The 17,658-nt window shown below is 46.7% G+C and overlaps 1 protein-coding gene across 7 annotated transcripts in view; it reads right to left on the bottom strand.

Moving 5' to 3' along the window:
* Positions 1-17,658, bottom strand: part of TNIK (TRAF2 and NCK interacting kinase) — a 418,581-nt gene that overhangs the window by 129,280 nt on the left and 271,643 nt on the right. For 6 of the 7 annotated variants that reach the window (XM_065844459.2, XM_065844461.2, XM_065844457.2 and 3 more), the window contains exon 2: positions 1,873-1,938. The exons of the other annotated variant lie outside the window; for it this stretch is intronic. In XM_065844459.2, the coding sequence (XP_065700531.1) occupies positions 1,873-1,938 (66 nt within the window). The remainder of the gene's footprint in view (positions 1-1,872; positions 1,939-17,658) is intronic. 7 annotated transcript variants of the gene reach the window in all.

Consider the following 17,658-nt stretch of genomic DNA (forward strand, 5'->3'; position numbering starts at 1 on the left):
GTTATGTATGCTTTATATCAAAGTCTCCTTCTGTTTATAGAGTGGGTGCTACTCCAAGGCTTCAGTTTAAATGAGCTCTGAAGTCAGTCTACGTCTGAACTCATGCCTTAATACTTACTAATTTGGTTTAGACAGCAGCGTTCCCCCATCACCATCCTGTCTGGCACTGGCATCGAGTGAATCACACCGAGGACAGCTCAATTACACCAGCAAGTTAAAAAACAGTTAAGAGGAGGATTTTTTTTTCCTGTACCATGGAGAAAAAGGGAACATAGAAGTGTTCACCTCCCAGAAAGCCTACACTTGGACATTTTTTTCCCTGCTTCGAGGTAACACACAGATGCACCAAAAGAATCAAACACAGCAAGAGGAAACCCAGTCAGCAGCGCCGGTACCAGCAGATTTCCCTTCTCTGCTCTCCACAAAAACATGATGCTTTCAAAAGGCCGTTAAAGGCACATAGTTTCCACTGATTGTTAGAAATATGCACCAGTTAAAATTAGGTCATCCTCTACCATTATTCTAGCAGCTGAGAAGAAAAACAGTTCAGAAGGGAGCTCCCATGGTGGGGAGTGCATGGTGGAAAAAAAAACCAACAACAGAGGGGAAGGGTCCACGGGATATAACCTTGATAAGAACAGTTTTGGTGCGGTCTGTTTTTTATTATTTTTTTTTCTTTGTTTTTGTCTCTTATTCCTGTTCAAAAATTCACACATTTGAAACTCCGGAAGTTTCAGTTCACCTTTGGTTCACTTCAGTCCCCACATCCTCGTATCAATGGGATTAACCTGCAGCAGTGGGAGGACGGGGAAACCAGAATTCAGAACAAATACTTCCTGACAGGTAGCTATTTAAGTACCCTTGTTTTTTGGTTCATCAGGGGCAGCTCACATGACAGACAAGAGCTATGCCTTCCAAGCAACAGCACATGAATATATTATTTTCTACAGTCAAAACAGAATATAGGTATGGCAGGTAAAGAGGATCTGAGTGCACATGCACACACACGAGTACATATACATACAGAACTTATGCCCACACATACAGAAGTTTTTGGAGAATGGGGCCCAGGGGAGCTATTATCTCCCAGCAGACCTGAAATATTTGGCAAATTCCTCATGCAGTCATGTCGAGAAACATCTCCTCACCAATATATTAAGCACAGATAAACCTACATTTTGAAATTATTCAATCACTGCCCAGCCCACAAGAATCACCCAGAAAAATGCTCATCAAGACAACAAATTCTGTAAATCCCCTGAACTAAGAGGTGTTTGGAAAAGGTGATGTAATTCAGCAGAGGTTGGACATTTTAAACATTTCTGTAAAGAAGTTAATGGGTTTAAAATTCTGCTCTTCACAGCCTTCTCGCTATTCTCATCTGGAGAGCTGCTTCCAGGTGTTTACAGAAATTTAAAGCAAGGTTACTGACTGCTGTGTTTTTTCTCCTGCGGCAGGTTTCTGCCCATGGACAGGACAGCAGCTTGTGAGCAGAGCACTAGACTGTAGCAAACTCATTTGGCAGTCTATTGCAGCCATAAACTCAGCTCTTACAAGAGATCGAGATTTATCTATTAAAGTGCAGACTTTTCACTCCCTCCTCATCATATAATCAATAAAAAGCAACCAGGGGGAGAGGAAGAAAAAAAAAAAGATTTATTTTTAGTGACAGTTTTAGAACTAATACAAATTGCTTATTATCAGAGTTCTGTGTGCTACACGGTACTTGCACACAAAACCAAAAAGCAAGAGTTCAGCAAAGCTTCTTGTCAGGCCCGAAACAGGCCAAACGTAGCCAAGATGATGTGCTGGGATGCTCCATGTTCAATACGTAGCCAAGGCAAACAGGATCACTTCAGGTGAAGCCCTTACCTTATAGACCTGCCCATAGGTACCATTTCCAACAAGCTCCACCAGTTCAAAAATTCCTGCAGGATCCTAGGAGAAAAAGAAAAAAAAAAATATATTTAATAAGCAATACTTACAGATTTCTGCAAAAATTCAACAAAAACAGATCAACATTGCACTGACAAATGTTTTGAGTGGTTCAAGCTTTTCCACACTAAAAGTTAGGATGAGCAAAAGTGTGACATTGCTGGCAGCACAGCTTTGCCTAGCACTGCCCACACCTCCAACATCTGGACAGGGAGACACTGGGCTGATGCCCATGACTGAGCGCTGATCCATTTGACTGTCATCTGCTTGAAATTCAAACACTCAGTGTATGTTTTAAACGCAACAGCAATTATTTGCTACTAAAACTTAGGTCTTCTTACACATCAGCTTTAGCATAAAACAAGCCGACTGTCACTTTTGGGTTCAAAAGAGGATTTTCCAGGTCTATTCCTGAGGTTAGTAGCATTGGTGTTACTTGGCTTCACCTGGTGCATTTTGGCCACTGACATTCTGGTTTGTTAACCAAGATGAGCAGATCTAGGGCAGCACTATGTGAGGACACAATGATTTGGAAAGTGTCACTGAAGAACCAAAACCCACTCCCAGACCCTCCTCTGCCCGGTGCCTGCCCAGCTGGGGATGCCAGTCGCACACAAGCACACACACAAGCAGAAGCTGGAGCACACCCACCGGCACAGCTAAAAGACGATACGAACAGAGAGGTACGAGGGAGTGTGGGGAAAGAATAAACCAGCACTGCTATTTTCTTCTCTTGGTGGGTTTTCCCCTTCCAGACACTTTATTTATACTTTTCCACTCCTCCTCCTTCTCCCACACTCATCACTCCAATTTAGGATATGCAATCCCCCTAGAAGCCAGTGGATGCAGAGTTGTCCCAGCACCCCAGGGTCTGGACAACCCTGGGACCACCCAGGCCAGCCCACAGGTGACCCCAGCATCACAGTATGTTTGGGATTGGAAGGGACCTCAAAAGATCACCTAGTCCAATCCCCCTGCTGGAGCAGGAACGCCTAGGTGAGGTCACACAGGAATGTGTCCAGGCGGGTTTTGAATGTCTCCAGGGAAGGAGACTCCACAACCTCCCTGGGCAGCCTGTTCCAGTGCTCTGTCACCCTCACTGAGAAGAAGTTTTTTTTCAAATTTAAGCAGAACCTCTTGTGTTCCAGCTTGATCCCATTACCCCTTGTCCTATCATTGTTTGCCACCAAGAAGAGCCTGGCTCCATCCTCATGGCACTCACCCTTTATATATTTATAAACATTAATAAGGTCACCCCTCAGTCTCCTCTTCTCCAAACTAAAGAGACCCAGCTCCCTCAGCCTTTCCTCAAAAGGGAGATGCTCCACTCCCTTAATCATCTTCGTTGCCCTGTGCTGGACCCTCTCCAGCAGTTCCCTGTCCTTCTTGAGCTGAGGGGCCAAGAACTGGACACAATATTCCAGATGGGGTCTCACCAGGGCGGAGTAGAGGGGAAGGAGGACCTCTCTCAATCTACTGACCACCCACCTTGTAATACACCTGAGGATGCCATTGGCCTTCCTGGCCACAAGGGCACAGTGCTGGCTCATGGTCATCCTGCTGTCCACCAGGACCCCCAAGTCCCTTTCCCCTACAGTGCTCTCTAATATGTAATTTCCCAGCCTATACTGGAACCTGGGGTTGTTCCTGCCCGGATGCAGGAATCTACGCTTTCCCTTGTTAAATTTCATCAGGTTATTCCCTGCCCAACTCTCCAGCCTGTCCAGGTCCCGCTGGATGGCAGCACAGCCTTCTGGCGTGTCAGTCACTCCTCCCAGCTTGGTGTCATCAGCAAACTTGCTGATAGTACACTCAACTCCCTCATCCAAATCATTAATGAATATATTGAATAATATTGGCCCCAGTATTGACCCCTGAGGCACTCCACTAGATACTGGCCTCCAACTGGACGCCGCACCATTGACCACCACTCTCTGGCTTCTCTCTTTAAGCCAGTTTGCAACCCACCTCACTACTCTATAGTCTAGACCACACCTCCTCAATTTAGCTGTGAGGATGCTGTGGGAGACTGTGTCAAAGGCTTTACTGAAGTCAAGGCAGACCACATCCACCGCTCTGCCATCATCCATCCACCTTGTTACATTCTCATAAAAGGCTATGAGGTTGGTCAAGCATGACTTACCCTTGGTAAAGCCATGCTGACTGCCCCTAATGACCCTCTTATCCTTGGTATGCCTTGAGATGGCACCAAGGATAAGCTGTTCCATTACTTTCCCAGGGACAGAGGTGAGGCTGACCGGTCTATAATTACCCGGGTCCTCCTTCTTGCCCTTTTTGAAGACTGGAGTGACATTTGCTTTCCTCCAATCCTTGGGCACCTCTCCCATTTCCCAAGACTTGGAAAAGATGATGGAGAGCGGTCCAGCAATGACTTCAGCCAGCTCCCTCAGCACCTGTGGATGCATCCCATCTGGACCCATGGATTTATGGATGTCCAGACTATTTAATTGCTCCCTAACCCAGTCCTCATCGACTAAAGCAAACTCCTCCATTGACCTGGCTTCATCCGGGGTCTCAGGAGTACAGGGCTCCCCAGGACAGCCTCCAACAGAGTAGACAGAGACAAAGAAGGCATTCAGTAATTCTGCCTTCTCTGTATCTTCTGCCACCAGGGCACCCACCCCATTCATCAGTGGGCCTACACTGCCTCTGGTATTAGTTTTATCTGCTATGTATTTGAAAAAGTTCTTTTTGCTGTCCTTGACCCCTCTCGCCAGCTGTAATTCTAAGGAGGCCTTGGCTATCCTAGCTGCCTTCCTACATCCTCTAACAGCAGCCTTATATTCCTCCCAAGTGGCCAGTCCCTGCTTCCATGACCTGTAAACTCTCCTCTTCTGCTTGAGCATACCCAACAGAGCCCTATTCAAACACACAGGTCTCCTGGCTCCCTTCCTCAACTTCCTACGTGTGGGGATGCTCTGATCCTGCGCGTGGAAGAAGCAATCTCTGAATGCAATCCAGCTCTCTTGGGCCCCTTTTCCTTCAAGCAGTCTTGCCCATGGGATTTCCCCTAGCAATTGCTTGAAAAGGTCAAAGTTAGCCCTGCTAAAGTCCAGGGTTGCAATTCTACTTGCTATTCTGTTCCTGCCACACAAGATGCTGAACTCCACCATCTCGTGGTCACTGCAACCCAGGCAGCCCTCAACCTTTACTGCTTCAACCAGACCCTCTTTGTTAGTGAGGATGAGATCCAGCAGTGCACCTCTCCTGGTCGGCCCCTCCACCATCTGCATGAGGAAGTTATCATCAATGCACTGGAGAAACCTCCTGGACTGTGGCTGGCTGGCTGAATGGCCCTTCCAGCAAACACCCATACTCTGGATTTGGAGTCATTTTAGGTATAAAACACCATGGTATTCCAGTGAGCAGAGGGCTGACAGCTGTGACGAAAGAAGACGCAGATGGGCTGATGAATGGCTCTGACAGGGAAAGGAGGATCAGCCAGCAGCACTCCTTGGGGGATGGGAGAGGGATACCCACCACCGTGTTATGGACACAGAGGTTTCATTCATTACAAAGCCCCCATCAGTTCAAGATGACTTCTGTGTCCAAAAGTCAAACACTGGGTCTTTGTGAGCAGCTGAGAAGCAAGGTTCAACATATTAATAGCACCACAAGTCAATTAATCTAAATCCTGATGTGAATGAGGCACCTCTCCACCCAGACCAGAACGTGTGCTGCGGCACACCTGCTGGGGCTTGGCACGTCTCTGTGCCAGGGTCACAGCAACCCCGACCACCCCATACATTTAGAAATGCTGCGGAGAGAGTTGGGGTTGCTCACCCTGGAGAAGAGAAGGCTCCAGGGAGACCTTATTGAGGCTTTTCCGTATTTAAAAGGGGCAGATAAAAAAGATGGGGACAGACTTTTTATCAGGGCGTGTTACAACAGGACATAGGGCAATGGTTTAAACTAAAGAAGGGGAGAGTCAGGCCAGACACGAGGAGGAAATTTTTTACACTGATGGTGGTGAAACACTGCAACAGGTCACCCAGAGAGCTGGTGGATGCCTCATCCCTGGAGACATCCCAGGTCAGGCTGGATGGGGCTCTGAGCAACCTGATCTGGGTGAAGATGTCCCTGCTCATGGCAGGAGAGCTGGACCAGATGAGCTTTGATGGTCCCTTCCAACCAAAACTATTCTGCAATTCTATCATTCTGTCTGTTTCTCCATTATACACACAGCTTCTCCAGGCTGTCACGGCAAGTCCTGGTGAGCCCAAGCTCACCTTTGGTAGTACCATCTGCAGCGAAGGGCAGGGAAGCTGCGCTGGAACAGGCTTAGAGACCACTGAGGACACATCTGCCCTGACGCAAATATACCCCAACTCACTTCAGTCAGATGCTTGGGCACCATGAGCGAAGCTGCAGCACAGACGGTTTCTAGCATGCAGCATCTCGGCTTGGTGCAGACATCCCATCGTTTTACTGCCTTGGGACCAGGCAGGGAAGTGGTAAAAACAGATGTGAAAGGGAACTGGGTGCACTGGGTTTCCACAAACTGGGTGAGAAAGGAGCGGGGGAAACATGGCAGCAGCTGCCGTTTAATTTTTGAGTTTCTTTCCTAAGGGTTGTTCTCTGCAGTGCTGAAACAACTCTGAAAGAGGCTTTTCTAGTGTTACAAATACATCTATTTTTGAATATTCACTAGGAGATTAAGGCAAAAGAAAGCTGTGCCTAAGGCAGATGATTGGGAGGTTTGGAGAAACATCCAGGGAAGCAGCTGGCCGTTTCTGATAAAGAGAACTGCTCTTCACGATATGTTTTCCAACCTCTTTCTACAAATCCTCAAACCAAAGAGTACCCCCTCCTGTCATCCCAGGTCACTTCTCACTCCTCTAACATGTGCAAACATCAGATGTAGTGTGGTTCCACCAGGTTTACCCAAGTCCCACCAAGCCCCACACCTGCCTCCATAGCCACCACCTCATTTTGGCCACAGCAGCTTTGTGCTGGCCAAACGCAACTGGGAGGGCATTGGGAGGGCTTTCCCCCACCACTCCCACCCACCAATAAATTCCTCTGCTGCAGGTCTCCCTTCCATCCTGTTTCCTCTCTGCATTTTTCCAGAAGCATCGCCAAGGTAACTGGGCATCTCGCAGCACGGTTCCAAGTGACGCTTGTCCCCTGACTGCTGGCACAAGCCACCCCATTCCAGTACAGCCATGGCAACACGGCGGCAGCAAGCTCAGAGCAGGGGCTCATCCCCCTCCCGGTGACGCTGTCCTTCTCAGCCCATGCACAAGTTGTCAGAGGGACAACGCTCCTTCCCAACAGCCACCTTTTGTGCTCAGGAGTAACACATTGTTAACTACCTTCCAGAAAATACTCAGCAGAAGATGAGGCAGGCAGGGAGGAAAAGGAAAAAAAATATATATATATTTTTATATATCCCTCTTTCCACTTGTGGACTGGCTCCTACATGGGGATGAACACTGCATCTTAATGGTTGCTGGGGAATAGGCTGTCCCTGGTACCAGGGGCACGTCCTGCATGTTGCAGAGCCCCAGCTGAGATGCTTCAGGATGGTACCAGAGAGCAACGAGAGCAGCTCAGGCAGGCTGGAGCAGGCAGCAAGGAATGAAAACATGGAGGGGAAGCACGCTGCACAGAAGCTTTTACGTTAGTCAGGGGAATAAAGTCCACCCTGCAGAGCCCGAATGGGGACCAATCCAGGCCAAGCAGGGAGTAATCTCAGACCAAATATAGGCCGTGCTGCAGAGCAGGGCTCAGAGCAGTGTGCCGGGCTGCACTTGGCTGGGGCTGGTCTCAAAGCTCATTACAGACAGCTGCTGCCAGCCTGGCACCTACCACCTTCTGCCCATGTCCTCTCCCCTGCCGGAGGGGGGCATGCAGTCCATGAGGCTGTCACCCTCCTGCTACGGCAGCCTCCTCTGCCCATGCCCAGCCTGCTTTCACAAACTGCACTTATTTAATTTTTTTTTAAACTGAAAACATCTGGGTTAAATAAAAAGCCCATAAATAAAAGGAAAAAAAAATTAGGCGATCTGATAACTTAGGAAAAGAAAATGCACTGTTTAAAATGAGGGGAAAAGAACCACTATTTAAGACAAACCCATGCATAATTTTCAGCTCTACCTTAGCTTCAGGCAGATAAAGATCTGTAAGGCTGTAGTAGCATCAGGCCTATGCTTAAAGCCCTTGTACCAAGGTAGGGTCCCTCCCTTCTCCACTGCCAGCCTGCCTGAACAAGGGAGTGGAGGAGGCACATAAGCAAGGGAAAGGGCAGAGCCACAATTCAGGGTCAGTGGGGTTGTGCTAGCATGTCAGCTCAGCTTAACCTCGTCCTTGGTCCAAAGGGGCCAGCAGCATCCATCACCCCACACGCCAGCCCCAGGAGGGGTGGGCATGGCAAGGACAGTCCCACAACCCCAGGCAGGGGCTGCAGAGATGCTGGAGGACATTTGCACATCACTCCACTTTTAGACCTGCAGTGATGCATAGCTCAACCATTTCCTGCTAAGGAAAGACAGAGCTTATTTTTAGTTTGAAAAGGTAAGCTTTCTGGGGTGGCACAGGCTCAGCACCCCAGTCCTAGAAGAACCCAGATGCAGCTTTCTCCATATGAAGGTGTCACCAGCCCCAGTGTGGCCACTTGCCCACCACAGCACACAAAGCCTCACTGAGGAGGACGAGTCAGTTGGAATTTGTGCCAGAAGATGTCGGAGCAAACTCAAGCATGGAGCTCTTCATAAAGCAATGAAACATTTCAACAAGAGGATCTTTCAGTTGCTCATGGGATGGGAAATGTTTTACATAGTGGCACCGGTGGCAAGGGCTGCCCAGACCCTGGTGGTCCTCTGGCCAGGGATGGGCTGGCACCCAAGCTCCACTGTGCCAGGATCTGATCCTGCTTCCACAGCTGCAGCCAGGACAGGCTCAAATTCAAGTGGGAAATTGTTATGCTCCTCACCTACCTCCCAGGAAAATCAGTGGTAGCAGTGACTCAGTGGTTAAAACCAGCCTGAGACACGGAAGGCGGCAAGAACATCATCTTTTCCAGCAATGTCATGGAAAAAAAAAAAGCCCACTTTATTTCAACAAACAGTATATTTAAAACTGCTGCGTTATCAGAAAAGGGACTTCTGTACGTGGATGATAAAGCAGGATGTACCCAAACTTCAGCAAGAAAACAGGCATCCCTTCTAAAGGACTTATCAGCATGGAGCACACAGCAGTGGGCTCGCAGCACGACCGCGCTCCTGGTTAAAACTGCTGCCTAACCCAGACCCACAGAACTAAAGCTGAAATACATCCTCACCTACATAATGATGTCTCAACAAGTCCAATGCATGAAAGAGCCAATACTTCGCTTGAAGAGAATGTTTAGAGTGTAATATCTGTAACCAGGGCTAAGTCAGCTAACGGTTGAGGGATGCAGGTGGGTACTGGTGTCGGCTACAGTGATCATTGAGTTATTGGATCACCAGTTAGCTGCACAAACACAAGAAGCATTTATGCACAGTCTGTATATCCAACTTGCTTGTTTTCCTTGAAGTAGCCTCATTTTTCTCCCTTCCAGCCCACACAAAAGGAATGTAACAGAAAGAGTTATGTGAGTAGACAGTGGAGAGATGCTGGGGGGAACTGAGGGGCACACCAATTAAACCACGATTGCTGTGAACGCACGGGAGGGGAAATGAGAGATGAGAGCCTCTATAATCATTGTGCACTTAGTCCCCCAACTCTGAGCAGCTAATGACAACTTCCAGCTAAAAATCATGGAGATAACCAGTCATTAAGCAAATGTTATGACCCTAGAGAAGGAAAACACACTGCGTAACTGGAGGCAGCACACTGCTATGGGTCAGTAAGAGAGGAGCATCCCCAGGCACTAGTTAGCTGAAGCAACTCCATAGCACTATGAGAATTTTTTTTAATCTCCACTAAGAATAAAGTCTGTGCAACCAACATTTCCAAACATCAGGATTTTATGACCCTCCGCCGTAATAAAACAGCCTCAACGGGAGATCCAATTAAACTGATCAGGCATCCTCAAGAACCCAAGCAGGCTTGCCAAGCCATTTACTCACAGCCCTCCACACCAGACCAGTGAGCTTTACCTGTGAGCAGGTGCCTGTGCTCATGCAACTCCTGGCAGTCAGGAGGAGACATTTTGGCACTGGGAAGCACCAAAGGGTCATTCTCACCACACAGTCGGCTCTTATAAATTAATGGCAATGCTATGGCATAGGGAAAGCTTGCATGTACAGGAGAGCCATAATCCCATCCAGCACCACGTGGCTTGGCGTGACAGCGGCAGGCAGCACTCTTAACACAAGTGGTTGTCCTGAGATCAAGTCTTTTAACTCCACCAAGCTCCAACCAGTGTGTGAGAAAGGCTTTGTGAGGAACGTGAGACAGGAAAGCCCTTCAGCAATTCAATATTTAAAATCGTCATCAGGGTGATGTTCTTCTGCTTATGCAAAGCAACACTAAGAGGAACACATATAAGGATCAAGCCTTAAGTTCATATAATACATACTCATCCAAATTTTGTTTCCCAAGGCCAAATGCCTGAGCTGGGCCATGCTCTGTGAAGCCATCCCTGATGTTAATGAAGTCCAAAGCTCTGTAGAGAGCCATGCACACCTCCCAAGCATCAGGACCTGAGTAACCTCAAGCTCTAAGAAGACAACTGCTATTCCTTCCAACGACAGATCAACTCACCCATTTTGCCATACTTTTTATACTGGTTTCTACAATGAGAATTGAAGCACTCACCTTGGGCAAGCTACCCCAAATGGCATGTAGTTCAGAGAAAAATTGAGGAGTACTTGAAGACACGGTTGCTTTTTAGTAATCAACTAGTTGTCTCCATCTCCAAGGCACTCCTAGTTAACAGTCCTGTGAGTAATAGGAAGATGGACCACACAAGCCAGGAGAGGATCAAAAACTGAGCTGCAGACAACAGCAAAGCAGGAAAGCAAGAGCCAAGGCAACAAAAAAAAAAAAAAATTGAACTACTGGGAACTTCCAGAAAAAGAAGCTGGGGACCTTACCTTTTTGAGCTTTAAATGCTGACTTCCCATCACACAGGCATAGCCCTAAGCCTGCCCATTAATTAACGCACTGCAAAAACACCTCAACAGGCTGCACGGGTTTTTTTGGGTTTTTTTTTTTGATATTTTGCTTTGGTATAAGCCAAGTGATGAGGCAGAACCATGCTGGACTACTGGATGCTATTCAGTCCTCACAGGGATTACTTAATCTCACGTCTTCTTCTAGCTTTGGTACTTTTCCCCTCCTTCGCTCACCCATCCAGAGACTCACAAGACAAGCTACCATCAGTGCCATCTACCACCGCACCTCCTGCCTACTCAAGCAGCACAAGCTGCTCTACTTGGAAGAGTAATAAGGAACTCACCGAGGGTTTTGTTGTCACGTTGAAGAAGCAGTTTGTCCTCCCTCACCCCCACCCAGCTCTGTATCTTAAGCAAAGATGTTAGCCAAGAAACAACACTCCTATGGAGCAAAAGAAAAGCTGTTGTGAAGACTAAATTATTAACAGGAGAAAAATTTCTTCACTTGACAGCTGAGAGAAACCTGTTTACAAATCTATTTGAACTATTCCTCTTCAACATCTCACGAGGAGCCATTCCTCCAGCCCCTACTGAGACCCATTTCGGTGCTCTGCCCATCTCCTCCCCCTAAATCAGCTCTCCTGGGTGTTGAACACTTCTCTCCCTGGCTTCTCGCTGCAGTAAAGCTCCAGCCACCACATGTGCATCTCCTTCCAAAATGTTAAGACCTGCCAATAGTTGGCAACAGTAAAATTAAATAAGAACTAATCACCACATTGGGGTTTTCAGTCAATAAAGTTGGATTACTTCTTCAACTATTACCTGCTCAATTTAAGACGCAAGTGTGGATTTGCAGCCACGAGCCAGCAAAGCTATAGCCAACACCACTACTGAAGGAAGGAAGGAAATAAATCCCCCATGCACATAGGCAGTCCAGTCCTACCTGGTCCTGCCGAGGCCAAGCCAATGAACTTACAACATATTAACCTATTCCAGATTTCCTAGCACTCGTACACAGAAAACTAGAGTTCTTCTGACCTAGTTTCTCCTTCCGACTAAGTCAACAGAAGCAGCAGCCTTCTGTACACCTTCCACAAATTTGAAACATGGGAGATCCAAGCTGGTAAGGAACATGAACAGACCTGGAAACAGATTTACCAAACCAAGATGACGCATTTGTACCACTGCAGGCAGTGGGTCCCACATCCCAAGATGCAGCAGTGATACCAGTAGAGGACAAAAATGACTACACTGATATATTTAAAGCTAACCTTCCCCCAAAAGGGCATGCTGGAAAAGCACTCCACAAGCTACACACTTACACTAACCAAAACAAGAAGGGTCCAAGCCTCCTCTCCATTCCTTCAAAAGCCTGACCTAAGCATTGCTAGTAACAAGGTGATTTCGTCTCCTCCTTATGTCACTCAAGCAAGAGTTTTGACTTGAAGCTAATGAAGATCAACATCTGGCCTCCGCGAGTCTCACTACGGTAAGATGCTGACTGAGATATTCAATACTCCTTAAGGCAACACAATTCTACTTATTCTTCATTTGAAGTTGGACTCCTTCCAAATCAGACAACACCATATAATTTTTAAAGCTCTACAACACATCCCACAGATTCCCAGGAAGGTCTCTATGAATTGTTTGCCATTGTATGATACGCCCTCCTTCTAGTTCACAGAAGACTGCTCATCTAGAAGAGTTAGAAGTCAATCAGCCCAAAAGCGCTACTGCTAAGTGAACCCCAAGGTTTTCAACGCCACGTTAGATGAATGCAGCTCCAGTACAATCAGCCACTTCAACATATGCCTAATTCAGGCACACAACTTCAACAGGACAATATATAAAAGGCTTGGCTCAGTGTCTCTAAAAAGCTAGAGTGCCAATTATAAATCATATCTATAGTCCCCAGAAGATCTGAAGTCACTACTAGCATTGTACCAAACTCCTTCGGACGCAGACATCAATTAGAGCACAGCAGCTGGACACTATCCTCACTGGAAGTCACTTATCTGCAGTTTCAGACCAGTACAATATTATTCCTAAATGTTTAGATCTCATCCCTCTGAGAAAGAGTTTCACCTCAGCCAGCAAATGTTTGCATCAAGCTGAAATTGCTACCTACTAGCAAATGCTGTCAAAGGTTTATGGGCTCTCAGAGGAGCTGGCTTAATTACTTACCAAAGCAGCTGTTTCAGGAACTACAGCCTCTTAACACACCACTCCTAAAGGCACACTTTAAAAAGCAAAGTTGCTGCCAAGCTCATACCAAAAGCAGAGCCCTCTCTTGCATGTGGGCAAACATTCAGCTTCCAACAGCAGGTCACGTCTGTGATTTGGTCTGTGGATGTGACAGCTCAGAAGCCAGTTTGCACCTTTCCAAGTCACTGCAGACCAGACATCCCAGCTTCTGCAGCCCTCACAGGAGACTGACAAGGTTGGCCATCTGGGATTGTCTTTATCAAATAAAGGCGGCCTTGCTCCTTCCTTGTAGTTCTGGCCTTAAAATGGAAGAACATCTCACTTCCAGATGCATTTAGGAGCAAAAAAAGTAAAGCAATCTTAAAACCCTTCGTTTTTTAAAACTAAGATGGTTTTGCACCTCTGTATCTGGTTTTAAGTTACAGTTGAGGACGTGGGATGAGCTGACCAGGGAAAAGTTGACAGGGGTGTCATTGTGGCACCAACAACTTACAGACACAGTCCTCAACAACAGGTATCTGTGCAACAACCAATGTACACTCTGGGCATGTATGCACACACACCGAGGAGCCTCAGAGAAACTTAAAGCCAAGTGAGAGATGAGAAGGCATCTGGAGCAGAGCTGTGACCATTCATATTCACTCAGGAGCAGCTGATAATAGAATGTCCTGAATTGGAAGGGACACACAAGGATCTTCAAATCCAACTCCTGTCCCTGCATAGGACAACCTCAAAACCCACGCCATGTGTCTGATTAGCATTACAGCCAAAGATACCACACCTGGGGGGGCCTGGTCTTGTGGAGCTGCTGGGAACCCTTCAAGCCATTTGAACAGGGTAGGAGCAGGAGTTACACATTGGTCTTAAGAGAGACAACGTGGGTAGAGAGCCTGGCCCATCAGAAATCACTACATCCCAGTTTAAAGTGATTGCCATTACTTTGCAATATGTTCTTGAAAACAAGGCAGACTCCCTATATATGTGTCTGGAGAAACATCACCTCCCTACTGGATTCAGTTGAGTTTCTCACATCAGTCCAGTTTTCACAGCTCATCTGGAGATGGAGTATATCTGCTGGTTTAGTGATTTTCAAAGAGTTTACCCACAGCCTGTCACTTTTCATCAGCTCCTTATGGTTGGTTTTGCGAGGGCTGGTTAACAGGAGAGGACCAGAAAACCCTCCAGTAGCAAGTTTCAAAAAAGGAAAATATGGGGAGCAAATTACATTTAATTATTAAGCAATCAACTAATTGCAGAACTCTGCAAGACGCAGCCACCAAACTTTAAAAAAACCACCACAACTATACTGAACAAGCTCTCAAACCCATGCATTATAAACACATTTTACAGATATATTTATTGACAAAGCAGGAAAATTATTTAAAAGAATATCAAATACATGTTAATTTGTGTGTTTCGTACCTGGAACGACCTTGTCACCCAAGAGTAGGTGAAGGGGAAGGGAAGGCTTCTCACCTTTTTCCTACATTTCACAGGCTGCCTCCAGTAATATCAGATTCAGAAGGGAGTTGGGAGGTTTGGTCTTGACAAATGCTCACTTAAACCTGGGGGGAAACAAGGTCCCACAGCAAAAAGCTCCTGCTTGATGCATGCAAAAGGAAAAAAAATAGCCAGCCTGAAAGTCATGGACAATCCCTAGCTGCTGAAATGATCTGCAATAATTTTTTTTGCCAGGTTTTAAAGTATTTCCCATAGCAAGACTTCTGTATTTCTTGGTGGCTTCTGACATTGTGAAACACTCTCATAAATTCAGGGAGATGCCTTTTATTTCAAATCCCAATGACCTAAACTTGGGGGTAGGGGAGGCAAGGATAATTTAGTTTAGTTCACTTGACATATGCATTACAATAGTATTTCAGCTACAGCAAAGCAGAAGGACCTTTCTCACACTGGCATCCTGGGAAGATGTGCTAGTTTTGCTTTGCAAGTCACCATAAATCCAACCACCACCATTTGCTTTATGTGACCAGTTGAGCTCCCTGTCAAACGACAGCCCCATGACACCTCCCCACCTGGGTCACCCTCTGCCACCTCTGGTCCCTGGATCTAGCCAGGACATTATCTGGCCTCCGCCCAGCAAAATGCTCTTTGCTAGAGCTCCAGAGCTTTTTTTAATCAGCTCACACAAGCAGGCTGGAAACATGAACACAACATGCACATAGCAGCAAAGCAAGCCCTGTAAGGCCACAGGCAGCAGCCTGCTGAAGACCAGTACAAAATGGGAAAACAAAGCAGGTAACAGAGGAATCCCACCTGGCATCAGACCAAGCCCTCCTGAAGGCACAAAGTGTTTGAGGAGCCCAGTATCCACCAGCCACCCATCTCACCCATGTCCAGGGTCCTTCCCCATGCTCAGGTATGAGGTCAGCTCTCCATGTTCACCTTCTACAACCCAAGAGAAACAACTGCACATTCCCAAGCAGGATTTGGCCCACAGGCATAAGTGGTGAGATTAATCATGTGGGTGTAGAGATGTGAAAAGGGGTTGGGAAACATTCGTAACTGCTTCTAAATTAATTGCCATTATTGTTATTTGATTTGCTAAACCCTCCAGGGCTAGAGTTTATTTTAGAAAACTACGAACACATCAGATTAATCAACTTAAAATAAATGGGCTAGATTTATTTATTTCTGCTGTATCTGCTCTTTAAGCTTGGCAAGTCACTGCATTCTTTCCATCCTATGAAAGAAAAAAAAGAGGGGGTTTGTTTTATTATTATTTTAAAGGAACCTCTGCAAAGCTTTGCGAGTTTAAATCACGGCAAAGGTATGTTGTGAAGGAGGACAAGTGCAAGGCTGGAGCTGGTTTCCACACACACAAACACCGGCTCTGCGCTGGGAGCCCACCCAGAGAGTCTCAACACAGAGTCCAAGCAAATCAGATTCATTCCACAATACTTTAGACAACCAGAGAGCTGAAAGATACCCTACCCCACAGCAAAGCCCCATGAGCAAAGACAACAGGGGCCACCACAGTGTGAGACACCCAGTCCCAGTCACACTTCCCGCAGAAAAGTCCTGCCAACGAGGGGGAAGTTTAATCTTCTCTAGCCAGATTTCACTGTTCCTGGATCCTCTGGAAGCTGGGTCAGCATCCTTCCCCCCTCCTAATCCCCTGCCCTCAGCTTTAGCAACACAACGATGCCTCTGCCAGTAAAAAGAAAAGCCCTCATACACCATACACATTATGCTGAAGAAAATTAATCTTGTGTTCCACAGAATATTAAGTGGATTACATCTACAGCCTCCAAGGAGAAAAATGTTGATTTGCGTGTATCTTGTGCTATTACTCACCTCTATTAGTTTTTCTACCAGCATAACGTTAGTCAAGATGATTTCCCATTATTCAGTGCAAAGCTCAAGTGGCTCTGACCTAGCAAGAGTGAGACCTCTCAGTGGCCACCAGGAAGGGATGAAGATCAAACCACTGTGGCTCTGTTGCTGCACAGGACAATGTTCAAGGTGAAGAACAAAACCAGCTTCATGGTAGAATCACCCCTGAACATCAGTGAGCCCTTGTAAAGACAACAGAATAGTACAGAACTTTTAAAAGAAAACTGCTAACATCACTTGAAAGGTGACATTAAACAAATGGCCAGAGATGCCATACAGCAAATATGGAGAGATGGACATTTCTGACCCCTGGGAAATCACAGGTAAACAAAAAAACAAACCAAACCCAAACAAACAAAAACTTCACAACACTTGAGGTGCCAGATGTCACACCCAGAAGGAAGCCCCGGCCCCCAGCCAAGGAGGGACAACATCTCCAGAAGGTGATGCCCACCACGCTTGTGAGAACCAGCTCCCGACCCATGGGCACCCCAGCCACCACCAGCACCTTCACCTTCCTCAGCACCCTCACCGGCACAGGAATCCCAGCTCCCTCTTCCCTGCTTTCCAGGCAACCATTCAAACCATTGCGAAGTGCCACCAGCTGACTTACTAGAGTTTTACACTTTCTTTGCAGAGGTGTTAATGACTCTAAAAAAGCACCAGGCTTAGATAAGCAGCTTTAATATCATTTAAATGCATACCATTAGGAGAAACTGAGAGAGCTTGCAAGGGCCAGACTCTCGGAGGGCGGCACATCCATTGAAGCTGCTGCTCGTGTGAGAGAGCGTAAATTACTCAGCACGGAGTAAGCAAGATCAAAGCCACTCCAAAAGGATGCAACCCACTGACAGTGACATAAACTCAGCCCAAGCTTTCCTGAATATTTCACAAGCAGGCTGATGAGTTTAAAAGGCCAAAAGGAGTATTTTGATGACGCTGCACAAAGTAAGGAAGGGAAAGAAATCTGAGGACATGTGCTTCTTTCTAGACACGATACACAACCAAGAACTCAGACTAGCTTGATGCATGGAGAGATTCATACTTTCCATTTACATCTCACTGGTCTGGGCAAGCAGCTGTAATTCCCAGGCTCAAG

This window comes from Patagioenas fasciata, chromosome 9 (genome assembly GCF_037038585.1).
Source record: "Patagioenas fasciata isolate bPatFas1 chromosome 9, bPatFas1.hap1, whole genome shotgun sequence".
In the NCBI taxonomy this organism is placed as follows: Eukaryota; Metazoa; Chordata; class Aves; order Columbiformes; family Columbidae; genus Patagioenas; species Patagioenas fasciata.